This window comes from Mus caroli, unplaced genomic scaffold, assembly GCF_978045245.1.
Source record: "Mus caroli unplaced genomic scaffold, Mus_caroli_1 scaffold_14, whole genome shotgun sequence".
In the NCBI taxonomy this organism is placed as follows: Eukaryota; Metazoa; Chordata; class Mammalia; order Rodentia; family Muridae; genus Mus; species Mus caroli.
Genome location: NW_028227269.1, coordinates 50,418,097 through 50,443,349, shown reverse-complemented (window position 1 = coordinate 50,443,349; position 25,253 = coordinate 50,418,097). Strand labels below are relative to the sequence as shown.

Genomic DNA, 25,253 nt, shown 5'->3' with positions numbered 1-25,253 from the left:
AGAAGACCAGTGAAACAACTGGCCTCATGGACTGAGCAACTACTAAGACTTACAACTGTCTCTTGGCCTAATTGTCTAAGAACCTTTGAAACTTACTGTATAACAAAGTATTTTCTATTATTTATATGTCAAAAGAAGAAAAATGAATAATCTCCTTAGAAACTGGCCGACTATGAATGACAACAAAGAAACTCATGTGTTGCAATGTCTTCTTGCCACCATTTGTGGTCACAGTCACAGATTCCTGCAGTTATCACGACTACCCAACAGGAAGAATTTTAGAACTTGACTCAGTTAAATGCAAATACTTACAACTACTAACCTTAAACTGAACTCTGATAGGTACCTACCTGTGATCTGTGGGAAGAATAATGAATGTGATAGAGAAAACAGCTTGCATCACCGGATAATGCATGCTTTTGCTATGTACACTTCATATGAAATAGTACTGCTAATAAAACTTTATATATACTTATTTCCACAAGACATTAGCCATTACCTAATAAACCTCTATTCTTGCAAACATTAAATACAGAAAAGAACTTGGTTGTTAATTAAACACTGGGAAAAACATTCACAGCTGCCCATTGCTGGGTTAGTTGGACTACAGACTAAATCATTACAATAAAACTCCCTTAATATATACAGACATTCCATAAGTTCTGGGACTCTAGAGAACCCTGACTAATACAATGGGATAAAGCCTTGGCCTACCAAGTGTACCTCTCCTTAGGAAGCACCTGTGTCAACAATGGGGGAGCAAACCCACACCCTGAGCTCAGTCTGAGAAGGCCTATCAACAGCTCAGCACACATTTGCCACTAGAAGTTATACCCAAGACAGGCAAATGCTGTGGGCTGGGAAGTATGGGAGATAGCCAGGGTAAAAAACATAATATAGTAGTGAAAAGTTCTACAGCAAAAGAATAAGAAATAAGGTCAGAAGACCAAGTGTGCCACAGAAGTCAATGTGAAGAAACAGCTATTGGCATACCAAATGGGGGAACAGAAGACAACATGCTAGTTTTAGCATGCAAGATAGTACAAGATCTGCAGAGATCTAAAGCCTAAGAGATTGATTGTAGCCAAGAAGAGTAAAGTGCCCACAGTGGGACTGATGTGGGGCCAAATGGTGACAAGAAGCAGCAGCCTGACTCGGCCACATTTGATCTAAATGATGACACATGGCCTCCCTTAAGCTCCCAGTCCCACAAACTGCTCAGACTAACACTACACAGAAAGAAAAGTGACTCTCACAGCAAAGCAATATCGCTCTCTTTTCACATGATTGCTTTGTTTCTGTCACTTTCTTACAAAAATTACCCATCTAGAGTTTCATATCACTAAGTAGTTTTACTAGGTAAAAAGTGTCTCTTCCCTGCCTTAATGGGGCTAGATACAGATGTAGATTGGGGAAGGGGTGACAGATCTACTCTAATTCTTGAGCAATTTGGTATAAATGACTTAGAAACAGTTGGTGCCAGCCTACAAAACTGCAGTAGCTTGTAGTCCTAAACTCTATCACAGCAACAAGCAGAAACAACTGTACAGCACAGTATTCATGGCTACATATAGAAGCAGTGTCATCACTGTGATGTGAAGGCTCTCATGTAAGTCACCTCCAATCATTAATAGGGAAAAGACATTTTACTAGGAAAAAGTAATAGCAATTAATATTCATAGGCTGCTTCTAACTCCTCTGACAGCTTGCTCTTTGGAAGCTGACCACCAGGTTTCTTCTCTGTGTAATCTAAATAAGACTGCAACATCTGCTATCCTATAGAAACCCCACCCCCACCCCCACCCCCAGCCATGGTGCTCAACCCTACATAATAACTTGTTAAGTTCCAACCTTAATTGCCTCAAATAAAACATTGCCCAACAGTGTGTGAAAGTCCTCAAACTCCCAGTCTATGTAAATTTCACACTTACAAGTAAAAAGTAGGTTTGTAAGTAAAAGTTTCACTTTATAACTATGATTCCATAACTATGCATTGCACATTCTTCCATCCGTGGCATCAACACACAGTATCAATGGCTGACAATGACAAGAAGGCTTAGGACATATTAAACATTATCTCATATCAGCAAAATAAATCGCTGGCTACTGAATGAATGCATGGTCTCTAAAAGACTAATCAAACCAGACTTCTTACTGGCAAAACTGCCTTTTAAAAACATCTCAGAGAAGCTGGGCATGATGACAGATGTCTTTTATCCCAACACTCAGGAGGCAGAGGCAGGGAGATCTCTGTGAGTCTGAGGCCAGCCCACACTACAGAGTGAGTTCCAAGACAGCCAGAGCTATGCAGAGCTATAAAAAAAAATAAATAAATAAATAAATAACACAAAGAATGGCTTTAGTCATAATACATTTCTATAGTCTTATTCTAATCTATACTTTTAAAATGGACAGGAAAACTCAAAACTGGGCTCAGTATAATCAACTCTTTGTCCTTTAAGTTTTCAAAGAAGTCTAGAAACCATGCTTTTTTTTTTTTTAAGATCTTATTCTTTAAAGTACAAGTTTTTGGTGCCTGAAAGACTACTTTCTGTCCAATTGAATCAGTATTCTTAATTCTTTTTTCTTTTGTTTGTTTGTTTGTCTTGGTTTGGGGGGGGTTATATTTTTAAAATCATCATATACATGTTAAAAGATAGCATATACATATAACATATGTAAAAATACGTTTTTTGTAATTGTGCCACCTCCTTTCCCACTTATCACCCACATTGACCTCTGTAGACTCTCCCCCTCAGTCTCTTTCCACTTTCTTTCTTCCTTCCCTCCCTCCTCTTTTCTTTTCTTTTTCCTTTTCTTTTCCTTTCTTTTCTTCTTTCTTCCTTTCTTCCTTTCTACCTAAGGATTTATTGTTCTGCCAGCTACTGTCCCAGGATAACATGTAGCATTATCCAGTTATTGTAACTCCAGTGTTATTGAGGCGCCTGTGAGAATACTAGCCACACTCCAGTTTCTGGGTGCTCCACCATAACTATTACCCCAATAGCTCTACTCAACTGGTGGAGCAGAGGATTGTAGTGTTCTTAATTCTAAATGCTTCGGAGAGATCCATCAAATCACTTTTAAACACAATGAGCACCTGGTAAAGAATGAATATGGTGAGATATCGACTGACCACGATGACACCCAGTGACTTCACCTGCAAGTGAATGCATTCTCAGAGAACAGGTGCCCTGAAAGACAATACATCTTCTTGGTGTGCTTAGACAGAACTAACTAACTTAACTGTCTTAAAATGTCATTTAATATTGTATCTCTTGGCCTAATTGTCTAAGAACCTTTGAAACTTACTGTATAACAGAGTATTTTCTATTATTTATATGTCAAAAGAAGAAAAATGAATAATCTCCTTAGAAACTGGCCGACTATGAATGACAACAAAGAAACTCATGTGTTGCAATGTCTTCTTGCCACCATTTGTGGTCACAGTCACAGATTCCTGCAGTTATCACGACTGCCCAACAGGAAGAATTTTAGAACTTGACTCAGTTAAATGCAAATACTTACAACTACTAACCTTAAACTGAACTCTGATAGGTACCTACCTGTGATCTGTGGGAAGAATAATGAATGTGATAGAGAAAACAGCTTGCATCACCGGATAATGCATGCTTTTGCTATGTACACTTCATATGAAATAGTACTGCTAATAAAACTTTATATATACTTATTTCCACAAGACATTAGCCATTACCTAATAAACCTCTATTCTTGCAAACATTAAATACAGAAAAGAACTTGGTTGTTAATTAAACACTGGGAAAAAACAGGCCTATTATAGCTTCTTGTATAATCACTTGCCCTTTGCAAAACTACGTATCAAACTCGTTTGGCCCTTCCCAGGAGAGGTACTTAGGGGAGTTCAAACATTTTCTTTTTTCATTTTATACAGGATTAAGCAGAGTTTAGCCCAACTCAAAGGAAAAATTCTTTAGGAAACCAAGGGCTGAGAGCATTCCTTATTCAAAAGTGAAATTCCATTGTCAGGGAAATCACTAATACCAACTATCAAGGGGAAATGTCTCATTCCTGTTGCAGGATCAGCTAAAATGAACTGCTTCTCTAGTTGCTAGGAAACAACCACTCATTAGATGCCATTATCAGAGCCCTAGAGAAAAAAAAAACTGGCATCTGCTCCACATTTGGGATATGAGAGACTGAACTAAAACCTCTGAAACTACTGCCAAAATCCCCAGTGCCGAATGTGTGCTGTGCCGAGGCGGGTGTCCCCATCTACCAGACTTGGAAGTTTCCCCTTCTCCAATTCTTTCTCTAAGCACTATGATTATTTTTTTCCAATATCCTGTATTTCCAAACTTAAAGATTCTAAGAAAAAAAAAAAAAACTTCCTCAGGAATGCTAATGGAGAAATTAAAAACCAGTTGTAATTCATGGAGTGGAAGACACAAAATTGTTCTACCTTTAAAGATTAAGACCAAAACAGAAAATAGAAAACACATTATCTCAAACATGAGGAGAATAAGAAGAAGCAGTAATAAATTCAGTACTAATACATTCCAGCATTTCTCAGCCTGGTTTTCTGCTTTTATATCCTGACATACTTTTCTGCACTGCATCACAGAATGCATTCCTGTTGGGTTGTAGGCAGGGTGGGTTGGGGGAGGGGGTTTGCAGCCGGGAGCACAGAGAGGCCTTCCACAGGAGATTAGGCTGCCACTCTGTAGGCAAAGGCCTTCTTCATGGCTCCCCAAGGTGGATCTTGATGAAAAGAAGCAGTCTATGGTTCTAAACAGCTTATTGTCATGACGGAAAGTAGAGGTGTAAGCCGTGGCCCCTTTCTCAGGGTGGGCCTGAGATGAAATGCCTTCAGCAGGAAGGAATTTCTGGAAAGGGAAGCTTACTGACTAAGCCCTCTGGGCCTCTAGATACCTCATTAGCATGAAGAACTCTACTTTGGGACAAGTCTCTTTTATGTGAGAAGCATGGCATGTGTTCCAAGTCAGGAGTCTGGCAGGGAGCTGGGAGTTACCTCAGCCTCAGGCGAGTGCCCACCCAGTCTCTGGGTCTCGACCTGCTCTACCTTATCAAACTTCCTGCCATGGTTCTACGTCCCACACAGTCCCAAACACACCCCATATTTATTCACCAATCTCCTCCCTTCCTTTTAATACATGAGGTTCCAAGAAGACCAGGTGAAAAGATGCAGATATTTTACAAGAAATTGGCGAATTGAACCCTCCGATCCTATCACTTCTGTATTCTGAGGATTAAGATATCCTCAGAAGCTAATGTAAATTGGTTAAAGTAGCTGCCAACTACTACATAGTGAAGGGTGCTTCACTATGTTAGAGTGATGCTGGCAGGGTTCTATCCCATAGTAATTCTTCCACCTCCCAGTCATGGTCAGGGCATTGTAATGACTCCTTGCTGCATTCTGAACTTGATACTAACCAGTCCTTGGTATAATGAATTTGTTCTCAAGGGACCTGCCTTAATGAAATGGCATGTCCAGCCTTTCCCAACCTCATTCTTGTTCCCATATTAACAGGGTCACTTCCTACTAAGGCTGCAAAATATAGAAAAAATTTACAGGAAACTCATTTAAATACCAGATTCTTCTTTAAAGTGTGGACATGCCCTAAATTACCCCTTATATCTCTAGGACTCAAACTACCTGGATATCTCACAGTTTATCCAGCAACTTGGCTCCTACTCTACTGTGTGACGCCTTGATCCTTGACTCTTTTTCTCTGTATTAGACCTGACTTTCCTCACATAACTCCATTTTCAAATTCTATTTAATTCATATACTAAAATAACATTTTTAAATAGCCTCAAATTTCTAATACCCTTACTTCCTTGAACACAACTAATTTACCTGGGACTTCACACAAAATTCCACATCCCAGGAGATTCTCAATTATTGGATCCCATCTGTTTTGCCCTGGCTCTGGATTCCTCCTGACTATATGTCTTGCACAAACAGAATTTAACTTCCTTGATTCTCTTCCAAATTGACTGGATATTTTCCCCCTTTGGATTTTCTGCAGAGCTACTTCTAACTCTAGATGCAGCACCAGATTTGTCCATAGAGTCTACGGCTTTACAGAGATACTATGGAGGTCACAAATGCTTTGATGTTTAGCATCCTGGCTGCTACACTGGGACAGTGCCATTCATCTCTTTATCTTCACTGATTCCTCTGGAAGAACCTAAAAGTATGTCCTCAGCACTACTGTGTTAGGGTTGGTTTGTGCTTACATGGGAATTCTGTCCCTGCCAACAGTTGGTTTTTTGATGGGTCAATCAAGAGCCAGAGGCCAGTGGCTGGGCAGAGGGACAGAGGCAGGACTTTGAGGATCCCCAAGAGGAAACACAGGAAAGAACGAGCAGAATCCCCATGACTGAGAATGCTACATCCACTCCAGTAGTGACACGCATGACAGGCCAAAAGCCTGGATGCAATCCCGAAGCAAAGAGTTTCAAGGAAACTTAGTCTCCTGGAACTATGGCATCCCATAGCATGTATGCTCCAAATTTGTCCTTGCAAATGGATCTGTGTGCTTCCTTTCAGTATTGTTTTGTTATAGATGCCTCCAAGCAATGACTTGCCAAATACCTAAGCAAAATTGAACTTTGCTTTCTGGCCTTCATCAATGCCCTACGTAGTCCTTGAGCTGACCATGGGCTTGGAATTCAGTAAGAATGTTGCCTATTCAGTGACATTCAGAACTGCCTCTAGTATTGTAAGAGAGATAGTGAAAGAAATCAAGCTTTACTATCTACTACATAGAGTTAGAAATCTCAGGGCATGCTTAGCAACGTAAGTTTAGAATTCTTACTATAGTTATGTACAGCAGACTACATTACTTATTAGCAGAAAGTTCTGCCACGCTATCACTTAGAATAAAACCAAGTCGCTCCCATATACAGGAATTTACAATGGTTTAGGAAGTAGATTGGACTGTTTGATGCTCGAATTGACAAATTACATTCAGATTCAGCACACCCCCTTGTGTCCTGTCTGTCACCCCATTTTCGCCGACTCTATGCCCATCTGTCTGAGACCCTGACTCCCATGGATTGAGTGGGGCCAACTGAGCCCAGTCCGTGGCATGAGAAGCAGCGAGATCTGACTTAAGAGCCCGCCTACATGTGAGAATCCAGGAAAGTGGCCCCGGCAGCCACTCCACCGATTGGGTCTGGGGTAGCAGAAAGGAAATACAGATTTAGCAAGACAACTCAGGTTTATTGGAGCAGAGTGTGTTTGTCATGTGGAAGTTCAGGAGTGGCCCAGCCATTGAGGTAGTAAGGCATATTAAAAGTAATGATGGGCTTGTCTTTTCATTCATGGATCGGAAAACTCTGGAGGGTGGCGCGAAGTGCAATCCGCCAGATCACCCTCTGGGAGCTCAGAGTGGTTTAACAGATTAGCTATACACTACTAACTAATTTTAGCACTCTGGAAAAAATATAATTAGATACACTAACTCTTTGGCCCTACTTTCAACCCACCAAATTAAAATGTTCAAGTGGAGAAAATGAGTGGAAGATACCTTTCCATGTAGTTTTCAAAACACTGAACCTTGTGAAAGTGTTACTACGTAAACTCATTATCTTTCCCTTCTACTAGGAAGATCAAGGCAAGAGTAATTTATTTACTCTTGCTATTTTACCTCATCTGCCCTTTCCTCATTTTAGGTTTGAACTTAGAATTACACACTACTTTCCCAAAAATATTTCATCTGCCTGACATCTAATCCCATTCCTTTTGCCTTCTTCATAATATTCCATTTTAGTAATCCTCTCATTTTTGATAACTTTCAGTTCCTTGGAAAGTATGACTGCACCCTTGGCAGAGGTGTCACACTTTCATTTGGCACCATTCCTCTTTAAACCACCAATCTACCTCCCAATCCCTTCTGTCATCTGTCTTACGTAATGAGCAGAATGTATCCCTGTGCCCACTGCTCTGCTGTAAGTTTAGTCTCAACACCCTATAATCTGACTTTTTTCTGACAAAGGCTCAACGGACCATACTGTATGTCAACTACCACCTTTTCTATCTCAATCCTCATTCTCATCTCATTGGGTTATGCCAGTGTTAAAACTCTCCAGACCAGAGATTCCCAACCTCATTTATGGACCAGCATCAAGTAAGAGCTCCCCAAGTGCCAATGCATAGACCAGACGTGCAGGTGGGATTTAACTGTCATAGGTGTAACCTGAAATCCGAGTTCCTAAAAGACTATTCACTGATTCTATTATGTAAAAATGCTGGAGAACCACTGATTCAAACAATCTAATGATCCATGGAGAGTAGAATGCATTATTTACGTTAAGTATTACAATAAAAAATAAAAAACAAACTGCCTAAAAGGAGCTGGAGTCTAATAAAAGAACCCTACATAATGCTGAGACTTCAAAGATCCAAGTCCTCTTTAACAAAATGTGCCTGAAAAATTCATGATTTAGAAAGAAGCATGCATCTATCAACTTTTGCCTTGACAGAAAAAAACAAACAAACGAATTGGGGAACCTTCTTATTAGCATGAACCACAAGTAAGCAGTTTTGCAGGTTTCCACTCTGAATTTCCACTCTGAAATCTCCCAGGGGCTGAAGAGATGGCACGGTGACTAAGAGTGCTTACTGCTCTTGCATAGGACCTGGGTTTGCTTTCCTGTGCTCACATGGTGGCTCACAATCACCTGTAACTCCAGTTACAGAGGATCTGATACCCTCTTCTGGCCTGTGTGAACTCCTGTACATACATGGTACACATAAATTCATATAAGTTCATACCTGTACACAAACGTTAATAAACAAAAATCAAATTTAAAAATGCATCCTTAAAACCCAATGATCTAAATTTCTACCTTAAGATGCTAGAAAAGGATCCAAAAACTAAGCCTTGATTATCAAAAGCAGGAAAATGATGAAGAGACAGGAAGCCATCAAACAGTGGACATAGAATACAGAATATTTGAAGCACTGATTATAAATAAAGAACTAATTAAGAATAAAGAAGGCATTGCCACGTGCTATAGCCGACCTTAAGATGGAACAAAGGGGCACTTGATCGAACCTCCCACACCGTACAACTTGTCTCTTTTCCCCAAACCTTTAAAGATTCTAAACTGAGCTTTTGCCAAGAGTTGAGAATGAGCAACTCAGCTGACCGAAGTGCTCAGATGGCTACTGACTCTGCAGATCCCATCTGTGCAGGGCAGGCAACTGACTACATTTTCTTTATTCTATATATTTCAGCAATAGAGAAAAGAAAGGCTGGAATCAGACAACAGAAGTCACGAGCACACAGGATTGGTGAGGAGGGGCATTGGGTCATATGACTATAATAACAACAGGATCTGGGTTGGAAGAGAAGGCAATGCAGCCAAAGGTTTAGCAACTGGAACAGTACAAGAATTCTGGTTCAAAGATCAAAACGAACATTTTTCAATACTTCACTAACAGAAGTGTTGGAAAGACAAAGATGTTATAGTAACGAAAGAATCTCAGAGATCCTGTACAGGTTAGAGTGAGGACCACAGAGGCAGACAGCTTCTGGGACAGGCGGGAGCCACAGAGCCGCTGAGGCAGCACCCTTTTGGGGCCGTAGACATCCGGCACCCTCCCAGCTGGAGGACAGTGACCTGCCCTGCAGGGAGCGCCATCTTGGCTCCGGGACTCCACCGAACTTAGTCTGTACAGGTCAGAGTGAGGACCACAGAGGCAGACAGCTTCTGGGACAGGCGGGAGCCACAGAGCTGCTGAGGCAGCACCCTTTTGGGGCCACAGACATCCGGCACCCTCCTAGCTGGAAGACAGTGGTCTGCCCTGCACAGGAGCCCTCTGCCTCAGGAGCAGGGAGCACATCTTGGATCCAGGACTCCACTGAACTTAGGAACTTAGTCTGCACAGCTGAGAGTGTGCACCACAGAAGCCTACAGCTTCTGTGACCTGCCAAAGCAACACAGCATCTGGGAAAGGTCCTGTTTTCCGCCTTCTTCTTCGGCCAGGTGGAGGTCCAAACGCCAGATATCTGTACACCTTCCCTTTAAGAGGAAAGCTTGTCAGCAGGGAGTGCTCTAACCACTGAAACTAAGAGGAGAGAGCCTGTCTCCCAGGTCTGCTGACAGAGGATACTCAGAATCACCAGAAGAACAACCTCTGAACAGAGACAACTATAACAACTCCAGAGATTACCAGATGTCGAGAGGTAAAGGTAAGAATCTTACTAACAGAAACCAAGACCACTCACCATCATCAGGACCCAGCACTCCCACTTCGCCCAGTCCAGGGCACCCAAATACACCTGAAAAACTAGACCTGGATTTAAAAGCATATCTCATGATGATGGTAGAGGACATCAAGAAGGACTTTAAAGAACTACAGGAGAACATGGCTAAAGAGTTACAAGTCCTTAAAGAAAAACAGGAAAACACAACCAAACTGGTAGAAGTCCTTAAAGAGAAACAGGAAAACACATCCAATCAGATGATGGAAATGAACAAAACCATACTAGACCTAAAAAGGGAAGTAGACACAATAAAGAAAACCCAAAATGAGGCAACACTGGAGATAGAAACCCTAGGAAAGAAATCTGGAACCATAGATGCAAGCATCAGCAACAGAATACAAGAGATGGAAGAGAGAATCTCAGGTGCAGAAGATTCCATACAGAACATCGGCACAACAATCAAGGAAAATGGAAAATGCAAAAAGATCCTAACTCAAAACATCCAGGAAATACAGGACACAATGAGAAGACCAAACCTACGGATAATAGGAGTGGATGAGAATGAAGATTTTCAACTCAAAGGACCAGCAAACATCTTCAACAAAATTATAGAAGAAAACTTCCCAAATCTAAAGAAAGAGATGCCCATGAACATACAAGAAGCCTACAGAACTCCAAATAGGCTGGACCAGAAAAGAAATACCTCCCGACACATAATAATCAGAACAACAAATGCACTAAATAAAGATAGAATACTAAAAGCAGTAAGAGAAAAAGGCCAAGTAACATATAAAGGCAAGCCTATCAGAATTACACCAGATTTTTCACCAGAGACTATGAAAGCCAGAAGATCCTGGACAGATGTTATACAGACACTAAAAGAACACAAATTCCAGCCCAGGCTACTATACCCAGCCAAACTCTCAATTAACATAGATGGAGAAACCAAAGTATTCCACGACAAAACCAAATTCACACATTATCTCTCCACGAATCCAGCCCTTCAAAGGATAATAACAGAAAAAAACCAATACAAGGACAGGAACCACGCCCTAGAAACAACAAGAAGGTAATCCCTCAACAAACCTAAAAGAAGACAGCCACAAGAACAGAATGGCAACTTTAACAACAAAAATAACAGGAAACAACAATTACTTTTCCTTAATATCTCTTAATATCAATGGACTCAACTCCCCGATAAAAAGACATAGACTAACAAACTGGCTACACAAACAAGACCCAACATTTTGCTGCTTACAGGAAACTCATCTCAGAGAAAAAGATAGACACTACCTCAGAATGAAAGGCTGGAAAACAATTTTCCAAGCAAATGGTATGAAGAAACAAGCTGGAGTAGCCATTCTAATATCTGATAAGATTGACTTCCAACCCAAAGTCATCAAAAAAGACAGGGAGGGGCACTTCATACTCATCAAAGGTAAAATCCTCCAAGAGGAACTATCAATCCTGAATATCTATGCTCCAAATACAAAGGCAGCCTCATTCATTAAAGAAACTTTAGTAAATCTCCAAGCACACATTGCACCTCATACAATAATAGTGGGAGACTTCAACACACCACTTTCACCAATGGACAGATCATGGAAACAGAAACTAAACAGGGACACAGTGAAACTAACAGAAGTTATGGATCAAATGGATCTGGCAGATATCTACAGAATATTTTACCCTAAAACAAAAGGATACACCTTCTTCTCAGCACCTCATGGTACCTTCTCCAAAATTGACCACGTAATTGGGCACAAAACAGGACTCAACAGATACAAAAACATTGAAATTGTCCCATGCATCCTATCAGATCACCATGGACTAAGGCTGATCATCAATAACAAAATAAATAATAGAAAGCCAACATTCACGTGGAAACTGAACAACACTCTTCTCAATGATACCTTGGTCAAGGAAGGAATAAAGAAAGAAATCAAGGACTTTTTAGAGTTCAATGAAAATGAAGCCACAACATACCCAAACTTATGGGACGCAATGAAAGCATTTCTAAGAGGAAAACTCATAGCTCTGAGTGCCTCCAAAAAAAACTAGAAAGAGCACACATTAGCAGCTTGACAACACACCTAAAAGCACTAGAACAAAAGGAAGCAAATTCACCCAAGAGGAGTAGACCGCAGGAAATAATCAAACTCAGGGGCGAAATCAATCAAGTGGAAACAAGAAGAACTATTCAAAGAATCAACCAATCAAGGAGCTGGTTCTTTGAGAAAATCAACAAGATAGATAAACCCTTAGCCAGACTAACTAGAGGGCACAGGGAAAGTATTCTAATTAACAAAATCAGAAATGAAAAAGGAGACATAACAACAGATCCTGAAGACATCCAAAACACCATCAGATCCTTCTACCAAAGGCTATACTCAACAAAACTGGAGAACCTGGATGAAATGGAGAAGTTCCTAGACAGATACCAGGTACCAAAGTTGAACCAAGATCAGGTTAATGATCTAAACAACCCTATATCCCCCAAAGAAATAGAAGCAGTCATTAATAGTCTCCCAACCAAAAAAAGCCCAGGACCAGATGGGTTTAGTGCAGAGTTCTATCAGACCTTCAAAGAAGATCTAATCCCAGTTCTTCACAAACTATTCCACAAAATAGAAACAGAAGGTACTCTACCCAACTCATTCTATGAAGCCACAATTACTCTGATACCTAAACCACAAAAAGACCCAACAAAGATAGAAAACTTCAGACCAATATCCCTTATGAATATTGATGCAAAAATCCTCAATAAAGTTCTTGCTAACCGAATCCAAGAACACATCAAAACAATCATCCATCCTGACCAAGAAGGTTTCATCCCAGGGATGCAGGGATGGTTCAATATACGGAAATCCATCAACGTAATCCAGTATATAAACAAACTCAAAGACAAAAACCACATGGTCATCTCGTTAGATGCAGAAAAAGCATTTGACAAGACCCAACACCCATTCATGATAAAAGTCTTGGAAAGATCAGGAATTCAAGGCCCATACCTAAACATGATAAAAGCAATATACAGCAAACCAGTAGCCAACATCAAAGTAAATGGTGAGAAGCTTGAAGCAATCCCTCTAAAATCAGAAACTAGACAAGGCTGTCCACTTTCTCCATACCTATTCAACATAGTACTTGAAGTCCTAGCCAGAGCAATTCGACAACAAAAGGAGATCAAAGGGATACAAATTGGAAAAGATGAAGTCAAAATATCACTTTTTGCAGATGATATGATAGTATATATAAGTGACCCTAAAAATTCCACCAGAGAACTCCTAAACCTGATAAACAGCTTCGGTGAAGTAGCTGGATATAAAATTAACTCAAACAAATCAATGGCCTTTCTCTACACAAAGAATACACAGGCTGAGAAAGAAATTAGGGAAACAACACCCTTCTCAATAGTCACAAATAATATAAAATATCTTGGCGTGACTCTAACTAAGGAAGTGAAAGATCTGTATAATAAGAACTTCAAGTCTCTGAAGAAAGAAATTCTAGAAGATCTCAGAAGATGGAAAGATCTTCCATGCTCATGGATTGGCAGGATCAACATTTTAAAAATGGCTATCTTGCCAAAAGCAATCTACAGATTCAATGCAATCCCCATCAAAATTACAACTCAATTCTTCAACAAATTAGAAAGTGCAATCTGCAAATTCATCTGGAATAACAAAAAACCTAGGATAGCAAAAACTCTTCTCAAGGATAAAAGAACCTCTGGTGGAATCACCATGCCAGACCTAAAGCTTTACTACAGAGCAATTGTGATAAAAATTGCATGGTACTGGTATAGTGACAGACAAATAGACCAATGGAATAGAATTGAAGACCCAGAAATGAACCCACACACCTACGGTCACTTGATCTTCGACAAGGGAGCTAAAAACATCCAGTGGAAGAAAGGCAGCATTTTCAACAAATGGTGCTGGCACAACTGGTTGTTAACATGTAGAAGAATGCGAATCAATCCATTCCTATCTCCTTGTACTAAGGTCAAGTCTAAGTGGATCAAGGAACTTCACATAAAACCAGAGACACTGAAACTTATAGAGGAGAAAGTGGGGAAAAGCCTTGAAGATATGGGCACAGGGGAAAAATTCTTGAATAGAACAGCAATGGCTTGTGCTGTAAGATTGAGAATTGACAAGTGGGACCTCATGAAACTGCAAAGCTTCTGCAAGGCAAAAGACACCATCAATAAGACAAAAAAACCACCAACAGATTGGGAAAGGATCTTTACCTATCCTAAATCAGATAAGGGTCTAATATCCAATATATATAAGGAACTCAAGAAGGTGGACTCCAGAAAGTCAAATAACCCCATTAAAAAATGGGGCTCAGAATTGAACAAAGAATTCTCACCTGAAGAATACCAAATGGCAGAGAAGCACCTGAAAAAATGTTCAACATCCTTAATCATCAGGGAAATGCAAATCAAAACAACCCTGAGATTCCACCTCACACCAGTCAGAATGGCTAAGATCAAAAATTCAGGTGACAGCAGATGCTGGCGGGGATGTGGAGAAAGAGGAACACTCCTCCATTGTTGGTGGGATTGCAAGCTTGTACAACCACTCTGGAAATCAGTCTGGCGGTTCCTCAGAAAATTGGACATAGTACTACCGGAGGATCCAGCAATACCTCTTCTGGGCATATATCCAGAAGATGTCCCAACCGGTAAGAAGGACACATGCTCCACTATGTTCATAGCAGCCCTATTTATAATAGCCAGAAGCTGGAAAGAACCCAGATGTCCCTCAACAGAGGAATGGATACAGAAATTATGGTACATTTACACAATGGAGTACTACTCAGCTATTAAAAAGAATGAATTTATGAAATTCCTAGCCAAATGGATGGACCTGGAGGGCATCATCTTGAGTGAGGTAACACAATCACAAAGGAACTCACACAATATGTATTCACTGATAAGTGGATATTAGCCCAAAACTTAGGATACCCAAGATATAAGATACAATTTGCTAAACGCATGAAACTCAAGAAGAATGAAGACCAAAATGTGGACACTGTGCCCCTTCTTAGAATTGGGAACAAAACACCCAGGGAAGGAGTTACAGAGACAAAGTTCGGAGCTGTGATGAAAGGATGGGCCATCTAGAGACTGCCGTATCCAGGGATCCATCCCATAATCAGCTTCTAAACGCTGACACCATTGCATACACTAGCAAGATTTTGCTGAAAGGACCCAAAGATAGCTGTCTCTTGTGAGACTATGCAGGGGCCTAGCAAACACAGGAGTGGATGCTCACAGTCAGCTATTGGATGTATCACAGGGCTCCCAATGGAGAAGCTAGAGAAAGTACCCAAGGAGCTAAAGGGATCTGCAACCCTATAGTTGGAACAACATGATGAACTAACCAGTACCCCGGAGCTCTTGTCTCTAGCTGCATATGTATCGAAAGATGGCCTAGTTGGCCATCACTGGAAAGAGAGGCCCATTGGACTTGCAAACTTTATATGCCCCAATATAGGGGAATGCCAGGGCCAAAAGAATGGGAATGGGAGGGTAGGGAAGTGGGGGGCGGTATGGGGGACTTTTGGGATAGCATTGGAAATGTAATTGAGGAAAATATGTAATAAAAAAAAAAAAGAAAAAAAAAATCTCAGAGATCATGGCCTATTCATTAGTTGCACAATCATCTGACAATAAAAACGGAAATATTCATTATTATAGTGAACAGCCAGGTATCATAGCATAATACCAGACCCAATGCAGAATCTGAACATATAAGGGATAACCATAAACTGGTGTGACAGATTTAATAGTTACCTAAAATAAAATTATAACCTCTCACCTACTGAGAAAAAGTAGTTTATTCTAAGCAAACTATAAATGAAATATAGTCCATCTGGTAAATTTAGATTATGCAGTCATATGTGATATCCTTTGATAGAAAGAATATACACCTACAGAATCACATACAGTAAAAATAATAATAAACACACAAGTTGTGAAAAAATTTACATCACAAGATGTCTGTATACACTCATTTACAACTGAAGAATTCGTACACAGTCCCTATAATTCATAACTAACCATGAATCTAAAAAGACAGGAAAATAGAGACTCTCTCCCTACAACAGACTCAGAAGACAATACAAACATTAGTAATTATACATTCTACATATCTAGTAGGTTCCTTTGTGAGATATGCTGACTATAAATTTTAACAATTCTTAGATCAGCAAATACATTAACCCCATCCTTGCCAAAGGAAAGTAATATTTAATGTAACTTTCTTACCTGTCTCAATAATTTCTCAATGGCTGACATTACCATAAGGCCTCTCCAAACAAGTGGCGCAGTCTCTTCAACCAAGAAGCCCATTGACATACTGCAACAGTAATACAAAAATATAATTCATTTATACAAGTTAATAGTATTCTTCTGGAAGTACTAAATTTTAAAAATACACTCACCAAGCAATACCATAATTCAAAAGAGGCCTCATTAGGTTATCTGGAATAAGATAGAAAAAACCTCTGTTAGAAGAGTATACAACAGTGCACCTAAGTACCTCATACACATGTGGTTTGTAGAGTAAATTGAGCTAACTAACTTACGCATTACCATTTATTTCTCTTATTTCTTTGAGGTGAGAACACTTAAATCTACTTTTGGCAATTTTGATGTACATAATAATATTGTACAATAACTCATTGAACTATGCTCCTAACTAAATGGTACAGTGTGTCCTTTGATTAAGAAACCATGTACTCTTGGATTAAAATCCTTCCCTTTCTCCTTTTCTTATTCTCCCGGGTGAGGATTAATCTTCTTTGTAATTTGCCTGGTTAGAATCACCTTGGAAACTCTGCTCTATTTCTAGAAGGGTGTTTCCATGGAAGCTTAAGGACAATGGAAGACCCACCCTGAATGCGGGCAGCACTAAACCCTGTACAAAGGTCCTAGGGTAGATAAAAAGGAGCAAGAATAGACCTCTAACAGCCATCTCCTGTTCCTCACCACAATGAACTAAATCTCATACTGTAGGCCAAAAGAAACCTTTGCTCCTATGAATTGCTTTTGTCAGGTATTCTGTAACAAGAATAAGAAAAACTACTAATACAATCTATACTGGCTGGTTCTGTGTCAACTTGACACAGGCTGAAGTTATCACAAAGAAAGGAGCTTCAGTTGAGGAAATGCCTCCATGAGATCCAGCTGTAAGGTATTTTCTCAATTAGTGATCAAGGGAGAAGAGCCCCTTGTGGGTGGTGCCATCCCTGGGCTGGTAGTCTTGGGTTCTATAAGAAAGCAAGCTGAGCAAGCCAGGGGAAGCAAGCCAGTAAGGAACATCCCTCCATGGCCTCTGCATCAGCTCCTGCTTCCTGACCTGCTTGAGTTCCAGTCCTGACTTCCTTTGGTGATGAACAGCAACATGGAAGTATAAGCTGAATAAATCCTTTCCTCCCCAACTTGTTTCTTGGTCATGATGTTTGTGCAGGAAAAGAAACCTAACTAAGACACAATCCTTAGCCTCTCATCAAAAGTATTAGGACTTCATCTCTCTCCCACATCAAACCTCTTTGACAGGTCTTGTCCTACTACAGGCATTGTGCCAGGACTTAGCCTAGAGAGTCCATCTGATCCTACCATTCACACACCCTCCCCAGTGCCTGGTTCTATCCCAGGTCCAGCATCCAGGTGCCTTAGCCAAGTTTGGGCAGCACTATTCCCAATCTCCAAGCTTTGGCCAGGATGCACATTACCTTCAACCTCCAGACTTCAGCCAGGATATACATCCTACCAGCAGAAGTACAATCCTACCACCTGATTTCATCCCTCCTCTGCTGATCCAGCCTCCAGGCTCAGGCGTCTTACAATGGGACCCAGCCCAGGAAGCCCGTCAGTTTCTCTCCAACATGAGCCCTCTCCAATCCCCAGATCTAGGATGCATCTCACATCTCATGCCCTGGCCTAGCCATTCCAAAGTTCTATAACTGCAGCACCCACATCCTTTATACGAGACTAGTCCCTGTATCCACTTGACTTTATCACACCCACACCATATCCAACCATCATGCCTGCCCTGTCCTATAAATATAAACCCTGGGCTCTGTCCCAGACTGCTGTATTACTTTCAGACAGAGAACTAACAAAAGAAGTCCATATGCCTAGGTCTCATTGCAAAAGCACAAACAATATGAAAGATCAAGATAGTAACCCCCCAAAATACCCACCATTCCTACAGAAATGTTCTGCAATGAGAATGCTTAAAATACAGAATTTAAAAGAACAATCAGGGACATCATCAAAGAGTTCAAGACATTTAAAGAAGATACAAGAAACAGCTCAATGAATTTAAAAAAAAAAAAAACTTTAAAAAATATATATGTGAATGATAAACAAGACCAAGGTAAGACTGAATGAAATGACAAGTAAAATTCAGAATTTGAAAACTAATATCAATATAAGACTGTGGCGCACGCCTTTAATCCCAGCACTCGGGAGGCAGAGGCAGAGGCAGGCAGATTTCTGAGTTCGAGGCCAGCCTGATCTACAAAGTGAGTTCCAGGACAGCCAGGGCTATACAGAGAAACCCTGTCTCAAAAAACAAAAAAACAACAACAACAAAACAAAACAAAAAAAGACTGAAGAGAGCTCAAGCAGAAATGTAAATGGAATTTAAAACTCAATAACCCAACAAGAAGCCTCAAGGAAAAGCCTAACAAGCAGAAAGGATCAAATAGAAGTTAGAACAACCAGACTCAGAGCTGAAACAGTCATTAGAACAGACAAAGCAAGGAATAGAAATAAATGGTTTTAAGCAAAGGAAAGGAACATGCAGGAATTGTGGGTCACAAGGAGAAGTCCAAATCTTCAAATTACAGGCATAGCAGAGAGAGAACAGTCCCAAGTCAATGGCATAGATCAGATATTCAACGAAACCATAAAAGAAACCCACCAAACTAAGGAAAGACATACCTGTACAAAACCAAGAACACAGAACGCCAGATAGACAAGACAAGAAACTGCCCACAGCATATCACAATTGAAACACTAAATACACATAGCCAAGAAAGAGCACTGAATGCTGCAAAAGGAGAAATAATACAAGTCATACATAAAGGCAAGCCCCAACGCCCATCAGTGTAACAGTATTTCTCCATGAGAACTTGGAGAAATACAAGTCATACATAAAGGCAGGCCCCAACGCCCATCAGTCTAACAGTACTTCTCCATGAGGACTTGGAAAGATCTCAATCACCAATCTAGGCTACTGTAACAAGTAAAACTATCTGCCCTGGTTAAAGGGGGTGGGGGGACTTTCCAAGATACAAACCGCATATAAAAAACTTACATCCACCAAACCCTATGCTCTGAATATTCCACTTTCTCCAATGTATAGGTAAACTGGACAAAAAAAAGGAATAGAGAAACATCAAAATTAAGTAAATACCATCTTTAATTGTTCAGGAATATTTTAGCTATCCTGGGTTTTTTGGTTTTCCTTGTGGTTGAGAATTACCCTTTGAAGGTCTGAAAAGAACTGTGTTGGAATTTTGATAAAAAGAACTGCTAGAGGTGTCACCATCCCTGATTTTAAGCTGTACTACAGAACTATAGTATTAAAAACCACATAGTATTGTCATGAAAACAGACATGTTGATGAATGAAATCAAACTGAAGACCCAGACATAAATTCAAACAATTATGGGCACCTTGCTTTTGATAAAGAATCCAGAAATACACAGTGGAAAAAAGAAAGCATCTTCAACAAATGGTGCTGGTCAAGTGGATGTCGACATGTAAAAGAATGCAAATAGTTTCATATTTATCACATGCACAAATTCAAGTCCAAGTACATCAAAGACCTCAAAATAAAACCAGACAAACTGAACCTCACAGGAAAGAAAGGAAGAAATAACCTTGAACACACTGGAGACACACACAGGGACAACTTTCTGAACAGAACACCCATAGCACAGCCACTAAGATCAACAATGAATAAATGGGACGTCATGAAACTGAAAAGCTTCTGTAAGACAAAGGACACTGTCAATCAGACAAAAAGGAAGCCTAGGGTATGAGAAAAGACTTTTTACCAAATCCATATCTGATACAGGTTTAACTCCCAAAATATATAAAGAACTCAAAACCCTGGATACTAAAAAAACAAATAATCCAATTTTAAAATGAGATACAAATCTAAACAGAATTACCAATAGAGGAATCTCCAATGACTAAAAAAAATTTTAACAAAATGTTTAACATCCTTAGCCATCAGGGAAACGCAAATCAAAACTTCATTGAAGTTCCATCTTACACCTGTGAGAGTGGCTAAGATCAACAAACACAAGTGACAGCTCATGCTGGCAAGGTTGTGGAACAAGGGGAACACTCCTCCATGGCTGGTGGGAGTGCAAACTAGTACAACCACTATGGAAATCAATGTGGTGATTCTCCAGAAAGTTGGTAATCCATATACTTCAATCAGTCTACTTCAAGCCACTCTTGTGCATATACCCAAATGACATTCCAACCTACCACAAAAATACTTGCTCAACTATGTTTGTAATGACTTTATTCATAATAGGCAGAAACTGGAAACAACCTAGATATCCCTCAACACAATGGAGATAAGGGGGGGGGGGGACACCATAAAATTTGCAGGCAAATGGATGGAACTAGAAAACATCCTGAATAAGGTAATCCAGACTCAGAAAGACAAATATTGTATGTATTTACTTACAAGTGGATATTAGCTATTAAGTAAATGATAATCAAGCTACAATCCATAGGTACAAACTGGTTAGGAAAAGAGATTTCTAGGGAGAATGCATGAACCTCCCTGGGAAGGGGAAATAGAATAACTTTTGTTGATGGACTTGGAAGGGTGGAGAGAGTAGGAAGGATCAGGTTGTTGGAGGGAGAAAGCTATGGAGAGAGTACAGGAAAAGATAGCTGGAATTGGGAAGCATTGTGGGCACAAGGTAGGAGTCTAGTGCAGTGCAAACTTCTGGACTATATGAAGTTAGGGTCCCAGTGAGGATCCCCAGGAATAGAAGATACAGAGTCTGAACTAGCCATTTTTGTAACCAGGGAAGGCTTCCAGTGGCGAGGCTGGGTTGCATTTCATTGAATTGTGAGTCAAGCAGATCCTGTGGAGATCCCTAAGCAATCCATGCTGATGCAAGGACAGAAGGTTGCTCTGAAAACTGACAGCTGGGCCCAATGCCAAAGACAACATCCACACAACTCATTGAACATAGAGGTCCACCTGATGTGTGCTTGGAGCCTTCCCTATTACACTCTAGTCTACTTGGTGTGAGAAGGTACTCTGCAAGCTATAAAAAGAGAAACCTGGACACCAACCCAGACATGAAATCCTCCTCTTACAACCTTTCCTGCCTGCAAGATGTGCTGGAGCAATAGTGGCCCAGAACTAAGGGAATGGCCACTGATGTGTGATTTAACTTGCGTCCCATGTCACAAATGGGAGCTCATGCCCTACACTGCCTGAATGGCCAGAAATTATCCAATCTCCAAATGAAGATTGGATAACCAAGAGGCCTAAGGCAGAGCCAAACACTACTGGCAAAACAAACAAACAAACAAAATATTCTGCTATATTCATACATCAGTGTCTTTGTCCCGTCATCATCAGAGAGGCTTACTTCTCGGGCAGCAGATGGGAATGGATACAGAGACCCACAGCTAGACCTTAGGCGGAGAGTCTAACTTGGAGGTCTTCATCAAGTCCCTCCCCTTGGAGATCAGGGAACCATGCATAAGAGTGAAAGGAAAGAAGGACAGACAGTAGGAGTCAGAGGGGAAGGAGGACACAAGGAGAACGTGCCTACCAAATCAACAGATATATATCTGACAGAGGAGTAATATCTAGAATACAGAAAGAACTCAAAAATCAGGCATAAAGGCAAATGGCCCATTCAAAATAAGAGCAATGGAACTGAACAGATATTTCTCAAAAGAAATAAAAAATGGCTAAGAAATATCTTTTTTGGAAAAGGTTTGTTATCCTCAGCAGTTAGGGTAATGCAAATCAAACAACTTTGAGGTTTCATCTTACCCCATTCAGAATGGTTAAGATGAAAACAAACAAGCAAAAACAAAACAAAACAGACAAAAAAACCAGACAACAAACACTGGCAAGGACATGGGGAAAGGGAACCCCCGTGTACAGTTGGTAGGACTGCAAACTGCAGCCACTCTGGAACTCAGTATGGAGACTCCTCAAAGAGCTAAAACTGTATCTATCATATTACCCTGATGTGCCACTCCTCAGCATATGCCCAAAGAAATCAACATGGTGGGTACTGAAACAAAACCAACTACCCTGGGCTAGTGAGGTCATGGGTCTTAAAGGAGAATCTACTGTAACTTCATGGAATGAGCATAATTCCTAACTGCATTCTAAGTATGTGTCACTATACACACAGCTAAGTGTGGCTCTCCTCTTTCCCCTTTGTAACATCCTGCTACCCTCCATCTCACACTAGTTCCTGGCCTAAGCTGAAGGCCAGCCAACCTCTTTCCCAGTAAAAGCTCTCACCTCTTCCAACTATACAGTATTCAACAGAAATACACTTTCTCTGAGGGAGAGATTCTATTAGGAAAACAACTTGACTAGGCTAAATTACGTTATAAATTTAAGCTTGCAGGTTCTGGGGAATCTAAATCCATCTTTCCTACCCCACCTCAAAAATTATGCATTTAAGAGCTATTAAAATGGATCAATGACTTCAACATAAGAGAGGAAAATTTAAAACTGCTAAAGGAAAAAGTAGAGGGAACGCTTCAAAATAGAAGCAGAGGAAAAGATTTTTTTGAAAAGGACTCCAAAAGCTCAGAAAATAATCCCAAGAACTGACAGATGGAGTTGCCTGAAATTAAAAAGCTGCACAGCAAAAGAAACAATCACCACAGTAAAGACGCAGTTTACATGGTAAAAATAATTTTCCAACTGTGTTTTAGATGGAGGGCTAACATCAAGAACATGTAAAGAAATGCAAAACTGAAATTTTTTAAACTAAATCATCTTCTCAATGTATGAACTAATGAACTACATAGTTCTCAAAAGAAGAAAGCAGGCAGAAATGGGTTATGAATAAAACCCATAGTTTTATTGGCCAATGTCTATGAAGAAGCTTTAATAAAACATGTCACTTTGCATACAGACCTAAAAAAAAATGAGGTAGTAATATTTTGAAATAAAAAGTTAATGTTTGTTTAAACAGAGACAGCTAGTTCATTAGAATACAAATGGCAGAACACTCAAAGCATGTTGATAATTCATATTCTTGTCTGTGAACGTAGTGAACGAAAAGGTCCTATCTAGGGCTACTACTGGCAAAAACTGCAGTTGACATACTTGTTTGTTATTTTATTGAGTTTCTGTTATCCACAACCTTTCTGTTTATAAGGTAACATTTCTAGCCTTCTTAACAAATGTATATGACATGCAAAACTGGCATCTACTTTAACTCAATTTTTTAAAATTTTCATTAGCCAAGCATGGTGGTGTATGTCTTGCTGTGATAGGCCTGACCATGCTTTTGTTTGGAGAAATGTGGACTTTAGGACGATGGATTAGAAAAGCAGTTGAATGCTTTAAATGGGACTTAATGTGCTACGTAACATGGAAGACAAAGGTGCTGAGGTGATTTGAGCTGTGAGAGCCAGTCTCAAGAGTCTTCAGAAGAGAATGTATATGTATGTGGCCTACAGACATTCTTGTTTGGCTAAGAATACGGTTGCTTTTTGCCCTTATGCAAAAACTCTGCCTGATGCTATTCTGAATAGTATTGAACTAAAGGCATTGGCAGAGGAAATTTCAAAACAGCCTAGTACTGACTCTGCTCTGTGGTTACTGGTGTTCATACTCAGGCAGATCTATAATGAAAAGGAGCAACCAGAACAAGGAAAATGTCAAAATGTACAGTTCACGGAGGAAAGGGGCACCAGGAAGTAGAATGGAGCTAAAGCCTGTGTTCAAGGAGATAAACAGACTAAGTAAAAGCCTGATGATGTTAGATGGAATAAAGGGAATAATGACCTCGGGGCAAAACCCCACCCAGCTAAAGCTTACAACTTGTGAAAAGCAATTAAAGAAAACCTTAGCGCCAGGTGTAGTGGCACAGGGCTTTAATCCCAGCACTCAAGAGGCAAAGGCAAGCTATCTCTAAATGCAAGGCCGACCAGGCCCACCAACTGAGTTTCAGGATAGTCAGTCTTAGGCAGGGAAGGAAACCATGAGAACAGAAAGCTGATAAAGATGTAACTGAATAAAAAGATCGTGTCCCAACCCTAGCAAGCAGCAGAAAGTGGCAGCTTCAGACACATGGTTCTGGATTTAGAGCCAAGGATAGAAGAAATGGGTTATGGAATCTCCCTCCACAATTAAGAAAAAAACACCAAGATTACGTATGTGGCAGGGGTGTCCCTGCATGGAGGCCTAAAGAGGTCACTGAGTAAAACTGTGAGGGTGAAGCCTGGAATGCCTTTGAGATCCCAAAACATGGGAGATGCCAGAGATGTGGGATAACAGCCTAGGAAAGCTGCTAACAGGGAGTGGAACCAGGCCAAGAGAAAGAAGTGTGCTGCAGTCAGCAAAGCTGAAAGGAGTTGGAGATCTGAAAAGCGTTTTGATATCAGATGCATGGAAATGGAGACATGGAGATGCAGAGTTTGGAGTTTGCCCAGCTGGTTTTCAGTCTTGCTTTGGTCCAATACTCCCTCATTGTGTTCCCTGCCTTCCTTTTGGAATGGTAATATGTATCTTGTGCTATTAAATGTTGGAAGCTTGTGAGCTGAGTTTTCATTTTGATTTTACATGAATTACAGCTAAGAAATTGTCATGAGTCCTGGAAGAGACTTTGGACTTTTAAGCAAATTTGAAACTGTTAGACTAAATACGTTTTGCATTATGCTATGTCTACAAGCCTATGGGGGCCAGGAAGTAGAATGTGGTGGTTTAAATAAAAATGTCCCCCATAGGCCCATAGGGAGTGGCACCATTAAGAAATGTG

General features: G+C 40.3%; 1 protein-coding gene across 1 annotated transcript in view; it reads right to left on the bottom strand.

Annotated features, from left to right (window-relative positions):
• Positions 1 to 25,253, bottom strand: part of Nubpl (NUBP iron-sulfur cluster assembly factor, mitochondrial) — a 192,549-nt gene that overhangs the window by 104,261 nt on the left and 63,035 nt on the right. Inside the window, exons 5-6 of the mRNA XM_021179009.3 lie at positions 16,680 to 16,719; positions 16,504 to 16,594 (exon numbers count right to left, since the gene is read on the bottom strand). Coding sequence (XP_021034668.1) covers positions 16,504 to 16,594; positions 16,680 to 16,719 — 131 coding nt within the window. The remainder of the gene's footprint in view (positions 1 to 16,503; positions 16,595 to 16,679; positions 16,720 to 25,253) is intronic.